The sequence below is a fragment of the Rhea americana genome, unplaced genomic scaffold, assembly GCF_003343005.1.
Source record: "Rhea americana isolate MKP2758 unplaced genomic scaffold, rheAme1 scaffold_55, whole genome shotgun sequence".
In the NCBI taxonomy this organism is placed as follows: domain Eukaryota; kingdom Metazoa; phylum Chordata; class Aves; order Rheiformes; family Rheidae; genus Rhea; species Rhea americana.
The window spans coordinates 1,517,964-1,529,687 of NW_028186701.1; the positions used below are offsets into that span (position 1 = coordinate 1,517,964).

General features: G+C 41.7%; 1 protein-coding gene across 3 annotated transcripts in view; it reads left to right on the top strand.

The window, feature by feature from the left end:
- The first annotated feature begins 1,977 nt into the window (after positions 1 to 1,977).
- Positions 1,978 to 11,724, top strand: part of CLPTM1L (CLPTM1 like) — a 31,233-nt gene continuing 21,486 nt past the window's right edge. For all 3 annotated transcript variants that reach the window (XM_085318659.1, XM_085318658.1, XM_085318660.1), the window contains exons 1-5: positions 1,978 to 2,236; positions 3,195 to 3,295; positions 4,522 to 4,711; positions 6,607 to 6,749; positions 8,614 to 8,692. In XM_085318659.1, the coding sequence (XP_085174785.1) occupies positions 2,063 to 2,236; positions 3,195 to 3,295; positions 4,522 to 4,711; positions 6,607 to 6,749; positions 8,614 to 8,692 (687 nt within the window). In that variant the 5' untranslated portion in view covers positions 1,978 to 2,062. The remainder of the gene's footprint in view (positions 2,237 to 3,194; positions 3,296 to 4,521; positions 4,712 to 6,606; positions 6,750 to 8,613; positions 8,693 to 11,724) is intronic.

Genomic DNA, 11,724 nt, shown 5'->3' on the forward strand with positions numbered 1-11,724 from the left:
GAGACTCTGGACAAGGACATAAATTTATGTTGATATTTCTGTAACACGTCAGTTTTACAGAGCAAGGCAAAGTGACTTGACTTCTCTATTGCCCAGATTTTGATGTTTGGGATTTGGTGTTTGCCATTGTTTGAAACACAAGTTGTCTATTCAGCTTTTAAGCCAAACAGCCTGTAGTTGGCTTGAGCAATAGTTAATGTATCTTAGATTGACCCCCTCTATTGCCTCCTTTAAAAAAAAATTGCTCATCAACATGCCACCCCTGTTACACAGCAGACTATCTAGCTTTAATGCCATTTTAACCTGYTATTTGCCATTGGAGTGTACAGCCTGACAAAGGTGTCCAGCCCCAGCTCTCCTTTTGCCTCCTGCACAGCTACACGGTGGCTTCTGCCACTGCAGTTTGCGGCTCACAGGTGAGCAGCCAGCCCTTTTTTTCCACCAGCTGCTTTTTCTGTCTTCAGGTGACTGTAGGAGCATGAGCTGTGAGCACTCCATGGTCTCTCCTTTCTCACCCTCTCTTTTCACCTCAGCTTACTCCCATTGCTCTCCCCCTCTTCTTAAAGAACAAAGAAAGGGATAAGAAGACAGAGAAGAAAAAGGAAGAGAAGGAAATGCAAAAAAAAAAAAAAAAAAAAAAAGATGAATTGGAAAGGGCAGGGCAGGAACAGTGGAAGGAAAGGAAAAAAGCACTACCTCAAACTTGTTCTTCATTTACATCTGTCCTCACCTTCCCCCGTGGTATGGCCAACCTTTTCACATCCTGCAATGCATTTTTCATCTGCCCAGGGAAGCTATTCTGGGCTCCTGTTTGTGTCCTAGGCAAGCTCTGCATAACGCTGCCACTCCTTGCTGTCAGGAGTAGCTGCGCTGCTATTGCATGGTGGTGTCCTTCCTGTCTCCATATGGTTTCTGCTAGATGTTCTTGCCTGAGCCGTATTTGAGATATTTACCTGCACCACAGATTTCTCCTAACTCCACATGAGCAGAAACACAAGGATCAAAAGAAACCTTCCTTTTTTGTTCCTTTTTACACCGTAGCACAGGGGCATATGGCCCTCTTGAGTTGTCATGGGCCCTTCCTTCATAGCAGCTTTTGTGACAGGGCCAAAACTTTAAATAGACTGAAAATATACTTGGGGCTTCCAGCCACCTTTGCCTGGGCTGGCAGATGTGCTGCCTCAGTACAAGAGGATCCCAAAAGCCAGCAGGACAGGGCAGCAGGACCTGCAGTGCTGGAGATCCTGGGGTTTGAAACCAGTGGGGAACAGGAAGGTGAAGCCTCTTGTGGAAGAGAGACGGAAGCTCTTCATTAGCCAGGAGAACCCAGAGATCAGGCTTCTTTACAATCTCTGGTTCCTTCTATACAAGTAACACAAAGCTGGGGCCCAGACCCTGGCTGTCCTGAACTGCTCTCCTGCTGTCGTCCTACAGGTCAGGGTGCTCCAGAAGGCACCCGTGGCAAGGCCTGTGCGTRGTACCGAGCTGAACACCCGTCCCAGGCAGGATGAAGAAACGAGGGCAGCTAGGTGCTGCGTGCTGCACTGCTCCACCGGCTCTCCCCCCTGCACAAGCAAGGGGTGAGGTGCTCTGCTCTGCAGGGGCTCTGGAGCCAGGGGCACCAAGCGCGGCGTCCCGGCCGGCGCAGAGCCCCTGGGGGACCTTGGCCTACGCTGGGGCCCTCGCARCAGCGACGATGAGCCCGCGCAACAACCACCCGAACTCCCGCTGAGCCCCAGCAGGGCAAAATGGCGGCAGCAGAGCGGCCCCGCCGCCGGGGCGGGGGCGGGCCCAAGCACCGCCTCCGGCCGCGGCTCCGCGGCCCCGCGCCGTGACGCGTCGGCCGCGGGTGTGGCGGTCTCCAGGGCGGGCTCCGCCCGCCCGGCGCCGAGGCGACGGCCTGCCCGGGCCGCGCCGCCGGGCCGCTTCCGCTGCGTCCCGGAAGTGACGGAGAGGGCGGGGCGGGGCGGTTCTCGGGCGTGGGGCGCGGAGGATGCGCCAGCGGGGGTGGCTGGGCGGCCGGGGGCGGCCCGGGTGATCCAGGAACGGGCGGGCGGGCGCCATGCTGAGCCGCAGCTCGTTCACCAGCCTGGTGGTGGGAGTGTTCGCGGTGTACGTGGCGCACACGTGCTGGGTGATGTACGGCATCGTGTACACGCGGCCCTGCCCCGCGGCGGCGAGCGGCGCCGCGGCCGGCTGCATCTGGCCGTACCTGGCGCGGCGGCCCAAGCTGCAGGTGAGCGCGGCGCGGCCGCGCGCCCAGCGTTCCGCCCGCAGCCGTTGGGGCGGTCGGGCGGGGAGGGGGCGCCCTCTCGGTAGCATCTGCGCGGGCAGCAGCTGGCGTGCGCTTGGGAAGCGCCGTCTCCCCTCGGCGAGGCAGGGGGGCCGCGTTTCCGTGGCAGGCGCCCCGCGGCCGCCCGGCCGTGCCCAGCGGGCTCCTGCCTCTCCGGCACTTCGTTCCTTATGTAGCCTGCTCTCTAGTTTCCCTGCGCAATGTGCCGATTAATACCGGTGCGCGTCCCAGTCCTGGTCTGGAGGCAGAGTGAACCATGTCCTCCCCGCTGCGTGTCTCCTGTTGGTTTTAGTGGGCCCTGACTTCTGACAGCTGTGTTACTGCGTGGCCGCCTTGTAATCGGGGCAGCCGGCTCCAGCTGGGTGCTGCTGCGCTGTTGCAAGCGCTGAGCTGTTCGCAGTGACTTTAGTGGTATAGCAGCCTCAGCGCTGTAGGTTCCAAGGTGGATTACCAGAAAACGTTGAGTGCACTAATAGTGCCCTGTGGAGTCTTTCCTTGTATTGTGAATAACGGCTCGGGCTGAAACACAGATGGGAGGAGTCTTTTTTGATACCGTGTGTCTGYTAGCACGTGTAATAAGTGGAACAGGTTTACTGGAAAAATGGCTCTACTTACCTTGAAAAAAATTCACATATAGTTGATTGTCGCTATAGGAGGAATCTTATAAAACCCTTTTTAGTGGCTGTGTTATATTTCTGCCCAAAAAGAGAGAGCAGGGATAGCTGAAAGATTTTTTTAAAAAAACTTTTTTTTTTGAATAGATCAATTTCTTTCCCAGTGTATATAGCCATTATGCTGCTGGGAAAGTTAATGAGGCTGAATTACATAACTATGAGTTTTTCTGATGTATGAATTTAATATTTCTGTGCTCTGATTGCCCTGTACTGTCTTTTAATTTCAGTTAAGTGTGTATACTACCACAAGGTCAAACATTGGTGCTGAGAATAATATAGATCTGGTTTTGAATGTGGAAGATTTTGATATTGAGTCCAAATTTGAAAGGTAAGTGTTAGAGCTACTAGTTCTAAATAAATTTTTCTAAGTAGCTGTGGCTTCAGGCTCCATGTAGAACCTCAAGTCCAGAGCCATGTTCTCTTCACTTGTGTTTTAGCAATGTGCTTTTCTATAAAAGTTTCAATGCTGACAGTCTTAAAACTATTTTTTTCCTGATAGTTTAAGATTTTGAGTTCTTCTGCAAGGACATTGGTGCTAATTAAGATGGAATATGCTCATGCCTGAAGTCAGATTTCAGAGCATAACACTTTGTTCTATTTAGAATACATGCCTCTTTTTTTAATTAAAATATTTAGAACTATTTGTATTGTACTGCCTCACTTTTTTGTTTAAACCAACTGTCATCTTGTTTTCTTCCGTGTTCTTTCAAGTTCTGCATTTTTTGTAATTAAAATAATGTGAAGTGTGCAGTTTGGGTCATGTTAAACTTCGTCTCTGTCAGACTTGAAAATCTAAGAATCGTTTAACTGTGACGCAGTCTGCTTTTGTAAGCCAATGAAAATATTTGGAGAAAAAACAATCTGAGCAAATTGACAAGAACAGGGAAGGGATATACAATCTGAGGCAGCAAGTGTGRTGATTTCTTGGCCAATGCAAAGAGAGTGATTTCATGATTTGCGATTTTAGTATCTAGAATTCTGTGCTTGTCATTTGCTATAGCTGAGATTATATATTATGGATATAAAAAAATAGATGTAAAAGGATATTTTGTTAATGCAAAGTGCTTGGCAAAACTTGGGGTTGTTTTTTTTTTTAACTTACCTCGTGCGTATGATTTTTGGTATGCATTCAGCGCATAGAAGGCTATTTTCTCTATGTTCTATGATAATTTTGGCCTTATGAGTGATTGTCATGGAAAAACAACAAAACAACTGATGGTACAGGCTTACTGGTGTTATCCAGAGTAACAAAGATTAGCAACAAAATTAGACAAGGACTAGGATATTTTAAGATAACAGTAAAACTTTGTCAATGCAAATATTATGACACATACTGGAGTACAYAAATTGATCCCACCCAGCCAAGGCTGGTTGAGGCATGTTAGCCAGAAGTAATTATTGTGTGGAAAGCAACATGAATGTCTTCTGGTTTTCTAACTGTGTCAGTCTCTTCTTGCTCACTTCCACAATACCTGCTGTGCTTCTTTCTGAGTAATAAATCAATATTTCAATTTACTCTATGTCATCTCGGAATGTATTTCTTTTGTATTTTAGGACCGTCAATGTCTCTGTACCAAAGAAAACTCGAAATAATGGAACACTATATGCATATATATTTCTTCACCATGCTGGTATTTTGCCTTGGCATGATGGTAAGCAGGTGCACATARTAAGTCCTCTGACTACATATATGGTTCCTAAACCAGAAGAGATTAATTTGCTCACTGGAGAATCAGACACACAGGTAGGTGTTTTTTCCACAGTACAACAAGAAAAAGATATTTCAATAAAGACATTACAAAATAGGGTTTTGTGTTTGCTAGTGAATTAATTTAACAATCTGTAGGATGGATTAGCACTTTATGTGAAATACATTCTGTAATAGGGAAGGTCTGGAGCCTGGATAGCAGAATAAACATACATTCCCAAATTATGGGGCAAAACTCAACTTCTGGCCTGAACATGACATTGGGTGTATACACTGCTTTTATTATGAGAAAGCTTGGTTTAGGGAAAGACTACTTGTGTTGTAAGCTGTAGCTGARACTATAGTATATTAATATTAAAGTAGATTATGCATAAATCTCACCCTTTTTTGAGAACAGATTGTAGTGTACTTCACCATGGCTGAAAATTGTGATCTCATGCTCTGGCCAAAATTCTTGAGAAAGCTATTTGGAGGAAGTTGTTATGTTGGCTATATTATACATTGTGTTTTGATGTATATTGAAGATGGAAATTAAAAATAGAAATTGATTGATTGTTCATCTGGAACTTGATGCTAACAGAGACCAGAATGCCTTTCTCTCTGAAACTTTTTGATTTCTGAAAGTAAAAAAGAAAGCAGACTTAGAGGCATGCTTTATTTTGTGAGTAACTTAAAGGTCATGCTATGTCAAAGGAAAAGAGAGACTTTGTACTCTTGTCCTAGTGAAGATGGTGTCTATCTTGCATTGAGATCTGTTACACCTACCAATATATTGCTGCCAAATATAAGCAATTTGTAGAAGAACAATTGCAAAAAAAGGAGTTTTATTGATAGACACTTCCAGTGCCGATATCTGCTGTGCTTGTCTTTAGCAGAGTGCTAATATTAAAAAAAAAAAAGTAAACAAAAAAAACCCCCTCTTCTTGATTGTTAGCTTGTACACTAATGCTAGACCATTCAGCACAGCAGATGTGGAGCCCTTTATAAACTGACTGCTATTAAAACACTTCCCTAATTAGCCTCAAGGATTCATTGCTTCTGTTAGTAACACTGCTTTTTTTCTGTAATAGAATGTTGCTGCTTTGCATAGTAAATTGGATTAATGTAAAATATTGTGCTTTGCTTGTGTAAAAGAGACATAAACTTGATACTGGTGAGTAAGCAAAGTGTAGGCTGCTTCTGTTTCTTTAGTATGATTTTATATCCCTCTACAGTGGCAAGTGAATAAAATAGTATCCTGTGTCAAATATTGTGATTACTCACTGGGGTNATCCTGTGTCAAATATTGTGATTACTCACTGGGGGGAAGCAGTGTTAGAGAATGAAATGCTTGTAACGGCTATTGTACATCAAATCCAAATGGAGCTGTTCTACTGTTTTTTGAGGATTTCACTCTTTGTTTGGAATCTGAAATGTATCTGTAGCTAGCCTTGCTGTTTCTAAACCCAATTAGAATGTAAATAAAGTTAAAAATGAGCTGAGACCACGGTCCAACATACTGAAAGCCAAGGTCTGATTCTGTTACAGCACTACTTTACACAGTGTTTAGAAGTTCAGAAATTCAAAGCAAATGTTTTTCTTGAAATAACRTTTGATTACTCTGATGTCCTTATTTTCAAGTGACTTTTTCTGACAAGTGTTCAGATTCCTAAGGTACTAATTTTAATTAGTTAAACATTCATTCTTGATGAACAAGGTTGTGAGTAAGTACTAGAGTTTTTCAGGGTCTAATTATGTGGTGGTCAATATGATCAGCTCTGTTATGTTTGCATAAAATCTGTGATTTGGACAAGATTAAGGTAAAGTGTTTCTTAGCTTCTGTTTTGTGATCTAACAAATGGCTCCATAGATTCTGTGAGCTGAAATATCATCTTATTCAAAATTCTGTTTTGTTTAACGGTATGTATGTTTATTATTATATTTTTTTAAAGCAAATTGAGGCAGAAAAACAGACCAATGCTTTAGATGAACCTGTCTCACATTGGAGGTCAAGGTTAACCTTAAATGTCATGGTGGATGATTTTGTCTTCGATGGATCATCCCTCCCTGCTGATGTTCACCGTTATATGAAGATGTAAGTTAATGACTTCATTTTGCTAATTTAGTATTATAAAACTCACTTTGAAAATCTTCATTGTTCTTTAGTATTTTACATTTAAATCAGACCTTGGGAGAGGAGAACAGATACTCTTAATTCTTGCTTTCCAGTAATAATTAATAACATATTTCCACTGAGGTTTTTCTACTACATAATATCTTGCAGCTCAGAGCAAGATATGAGCTGCTCAAGGCAACTCCAAGTAAAAATGCTTTTTTGTATAGAGTTACAGTGAGACAAATTATAAGTGCAAAGACAGAAGTAACTTGCTACAGCAGACTACTTGTTCTCCAGCCATACTTTGGACATTTCCCTTRAACTTTCCAATTAACCTTCATGTGCAGCTTATCTATATAAACTGCAAGTGCTTAAGTGACGGAGCTGATTTCCTATCCCATCTTTTTCCCTCCATGACTGGCTTTATTTTATTTTGAAAATGTGTCCTTCTACATCATGTCATTTTCTCAAGAAAATACTAAAAAAGCAAAGATAGGATTTTAGGCCACTGAATGAAGGCACTAGCTTCTGTTTGCAGTTCGCTTAAATGACTCCAGTGTTAACCATTTAAATAGTGCTGTGTTGGCTTGTGCTGCCTTACGTTGATGCCTTTATCTACAAGTATCCTATTGAATCCAGAAGTATTTGCTTAATAAGCAAACAGTTAGGTTCTGGGATAGCTTCACAACCAGAATAGGTGAACTTAGCAGYTCTTGAGATATGTCCATAACACAAAAGGGTTGGACCAGGCTTGATGAATGAGGATCTCTTTTCCAGTTGTGTTTAGATTTTGTCAATGCTGTTTTATACAGGCAATRGTTTGAATATTAAATAGCCTGCTGCAGTTCCACTACCAGTAGCTTGGTTAGTAGCCATTGTATAGAAATGTAAACCTTGTCAGTTAAATAAACAATATTTCTGAGCCTTGAGTTAATGTTTTTCCCTGTATTACTTTGTGAAATGCTTAAATTCAACTTTCAGACTTTAAAAGGCTCAGCTATGCTAGTTCCACAGACTTGCTCATCACGGTGTAGATAATTGTCTTTGTAGCGCTACTGGGACGCTAGGCTACTGCTGGGATACTAACAAAGCAATTGCTTATAGATTGTCTGCCAAATCATTGGGCAATGAAGTCATGATTTCCAGTCAGTGGAAATCTTTGAGGGCTTAAAGATTAAGTTTCTGCTGGTTTTATGTAGATTGCTGAGGTGGTAAGCAATTTGAATGAATGTTCCTGTTGAGGGTGAGACAGAGAAGATTCATGYTCTTTGTGTACTCTCTTCAGTAGTGTCTAGACTTGCAGCACCATACAGCATTAGCAACCAGTTGTCTTGTATGTAGTCATGTGTTAGCTAGAGCAAGTGCTGTCACTGACCTGATGGATGTCACTGGAGATGCAGAGGATGGGGGAGATGGAGGAGAGCTGGCACTGCTGCAGAAAGAGAAGGATACTTGAGACAAAGGATACAAATGCGTGGTAACAATTTCAATACATTTCCCTTTGACAGGCTTTAATTCCTGTCACCCTTGTTCACATGGCAGCTTTAGCATCACAGCCAATTTCATCCGTCTTTCATTCTTTATTGCTTATTCTGCCTCTCTACTGAAAAGTAAAAGCAGAAGCTAAAGAGAGAAATATGTCAACCTTCTATACAGTCATCTCAGTTAAAGACTCTAGGTTAGTTGCTTCTCTCTTGCCGTGTGTTAAAGAAATATATCTGAAAAGACAGTGGAAAATACCTACATGGGCAGGTCTGAAAGTGATGATTGAGTGCTAATTTTAATAAAAGTAGTTTTCTTTTTAGATCACTACAGTCATAAAATCCATGTTTAAACATCCTAGGGTTCAGTTGGGGAAGACAGTGCATTACCTTCCAATATTATTTATTGATCAGCTAAGCAACAGAGTGAAAGATTTGATGGTGAGTAATAGAATACCTTTAATTACATTTAACAATTTTAACAGCAGTCTTGAATATTGTTTTAATGAAGATTTTGTCGTAGTTTTTCATTACAGCAAACAATTTAAGAAATTAATTATCAGTGATATTAACTGTTGTTTAATGCGATCAGCTGTGGCAACTGCAGAAGCTGGGTCTGGGTTTTGAGACTTCCCCTTGGCAGAAATAGCTGCCAAATACTCCCTTCTGTTCTGCCAAAAGATATATGGATTCCCATTTTGCTGTTTCTGGAGTGGATGCAGAGGACATTGCAGCAGCAGCTGTGGCATGAACAGTCTCACCAGCAGTTTGATTCTCTAAGCTAGCTGACAAAGGTGCATTAGCATCCCAGAGTTGCTCCTAATATCTTCTAGGGAAAAGAGCACATTGAATATAGCTGGAGCTACACTGAGATAAGAGAATGCCTGATGACTTATCTCCAAAACATTCACTGATGTTTAATTTTGCAGTGGTGCTTTGTGCAGTGTTAGAAAGTAATATGAGCATCTTAAAATTTGGAAACACACTGCTGCAGTATACATTGCACATCTCATGATTTTGTGCACTCCAATCAGAACTTACAGACCTTCCGGAATGGATGAAGTCAGAAGGGAACTCTGGAGGTTGTCTAGTACAACCCCGCTGCTCAAAGCTCAATCACTTAGAACAAATTGCTCAGGACCTTGCCCTGTTGGGTTTTGAATGTCTCCAAAAATGAACACTCTGCAACCTCTCTGGGCAACCTGTTCCAGTGTTCAGTCAACCTTACAGTTAAAAAATAAATAATACTTTTTTATATATATTCATATGCAGTTTCCTGAATTTCACTTTGTGCCCAACTCTTCTCTTGGGGAAGTCGCATGGTTCTACTGCTACAAGTTTCACATGGCAGTCCCCTGCGTCTAAATYATAATCACTTTATGCTGATCTTAGTTAAGTCCTGCAGTTAATGGTTACTGCCAATCAAAAAATCACTGGGAACAAAAGCCTTCTTGAGGAACCTCTCAAACTAATAAATGAGTATGTCTGGATTTGTCTTATTCCAGATAGCAATCTTCATAGGTGCAAATTTTCCACAGACCTTCCAAATTCACAAACTTAAGGGTAGACATAGAATTGTGTTACTGAATGCTGGGGAGAATCTTCTGTAGGAACTTACTTTTTTTATTATTATTATTTTCAAACTTTTCTGTTTGACAAAACGAACTCCTGAGCAATTCAGTTACAAACTTACAGATCTTAGAAGCAGATAGTTTTTGTCCAGTGTTTCTTTAGCTATTTCTTTTTTTGATGTTGTTATCTGCAGTCATTGTCTTTTGAGTTTCTTACCACAGCTCATTATTAAGTTCAGTACATCCATGTCAGTACACTGTAGCTTCTAACTAATCATGTACCCTGTGTATAATAATGTCAGTGTTCTCATGTTATGATATTCCCACTGTTGTCACACACATCACGATTGCTGCTGTTGTAATTCTCTGCCTTAAAGTGCTGCAAAAACTAAGCTACCAAAACTAACAAACTTCTCCAGCACTGACTTATTTAACTTCTCAATAGTGATTTGCCAAACTGCTGACAAGCCCTCATGTAAGTGATCTAATAGTACGTATACTGCGAGTTAGCAAGCTGTAAGTGAAGAACAAGAAAGAATAAGGTAATACAGCTTGTGTAGAGCAAATTCAGCATTTGACTGTAAATAAGGGCATAGATACTGTCTGTTTGCTATGCCTGACCTAAAGCCATGTAGCTGAAGATGCATTTTCCCTGCTGTGGTAGTCTGTATAGATTTTGAACTGACTACTACTTTGATCCAGATGGTGGTCTTCTAGGGTAAGTACTGAGGTGTCTTGCATTGTGATTGGGAGGCTATATGTTCTTCGTGTTCTTGAATGTTCATGCCAGTCTTGGGAGTTTGGGGAGGGCACAAGGTTCTGATTTGATACACTAAAATTATTTCTGCAGAATTATGTTGCTCTCTTCATGCACTATTTTGTAGTACTTACAAAGTAAAGTGCTGTTCAGAGGCCTCCATACAAGCATAGGTTGTATTGCAGAGGTTTGACAACTTCCTAGTTTTCAAAGGCTTAGCGATCAGCTGGGTTGCAAGGCAGTATTTGTGAGCTTTAGTGGTCCATAAAGAAAGTTTTTTTTTTCTGTTTTTTTATGTTCATTTGCTTTTGGTGTCCAATAATTTTTGTCTTATATTACAAACCAATTTTCTTTCTATACTACCTCTAACTTATTAGTACTGTTTTGTCTAGGTAGAGTGCACTGACTGCATGTTACTGCATGTTTTTGCAGACTTTTTATTTTTTGTCTGTCCAGCACAGAAAAATTTCTTTCCATCCTCTCCCAGAAATGCCAATGTTATCTTTTATAGCTTGAGAAGTTGGAAAGAGCATGGAGGGATTATAGGTATCCTTTTAAAGGGAGAAGCCTGGAAGATGTGTATATGGTTTTTGRTAAACAGCAGTAAAATCTCACTAGTGTTCTTTATTTTCAGCTCTGCCCTCTTTTTTCTCCTCTGTTCTTTGTCAYGCAGTTCAAAGATCCTTGATACTGTTCTAGTTTCTCAAGTTTTCTCTCTGTTGCATTTATAAARCTTTCTCTCCCCTATACACATTCATGTTCTGCCCCTATCTCTGATGAGCTTATAGGGACTTGGGAAAGAGGTAAGGTTAAGAGAATTATTGGTACTCACAGGAGTACTTTTAATGTAGGGGCCACAGATAGTCTTAGATAGTCTTACATACTTACATACATTTTAGTAACGAGAGCAGTAGGGTTAGCCTTTTTTTTTTTTTTTTTTTTTTTTGTGACACCCCAGGTCCAAGCCTTGCAGACAGGAGAGCTTGCTTAGCTTTAGTAAGCATTGTTCTTTTCCAGTCTGCAGAAGCAGCAGCGCTCTTGCCCCTCTCCCTTTCTCCCTTTCTTTTTTTCTTTTGTATGACCTTGTTTTTTTTATTTTGTTACAACTTTTCATTCCTCTCAAGGACAATAAAAAAATCTCAATT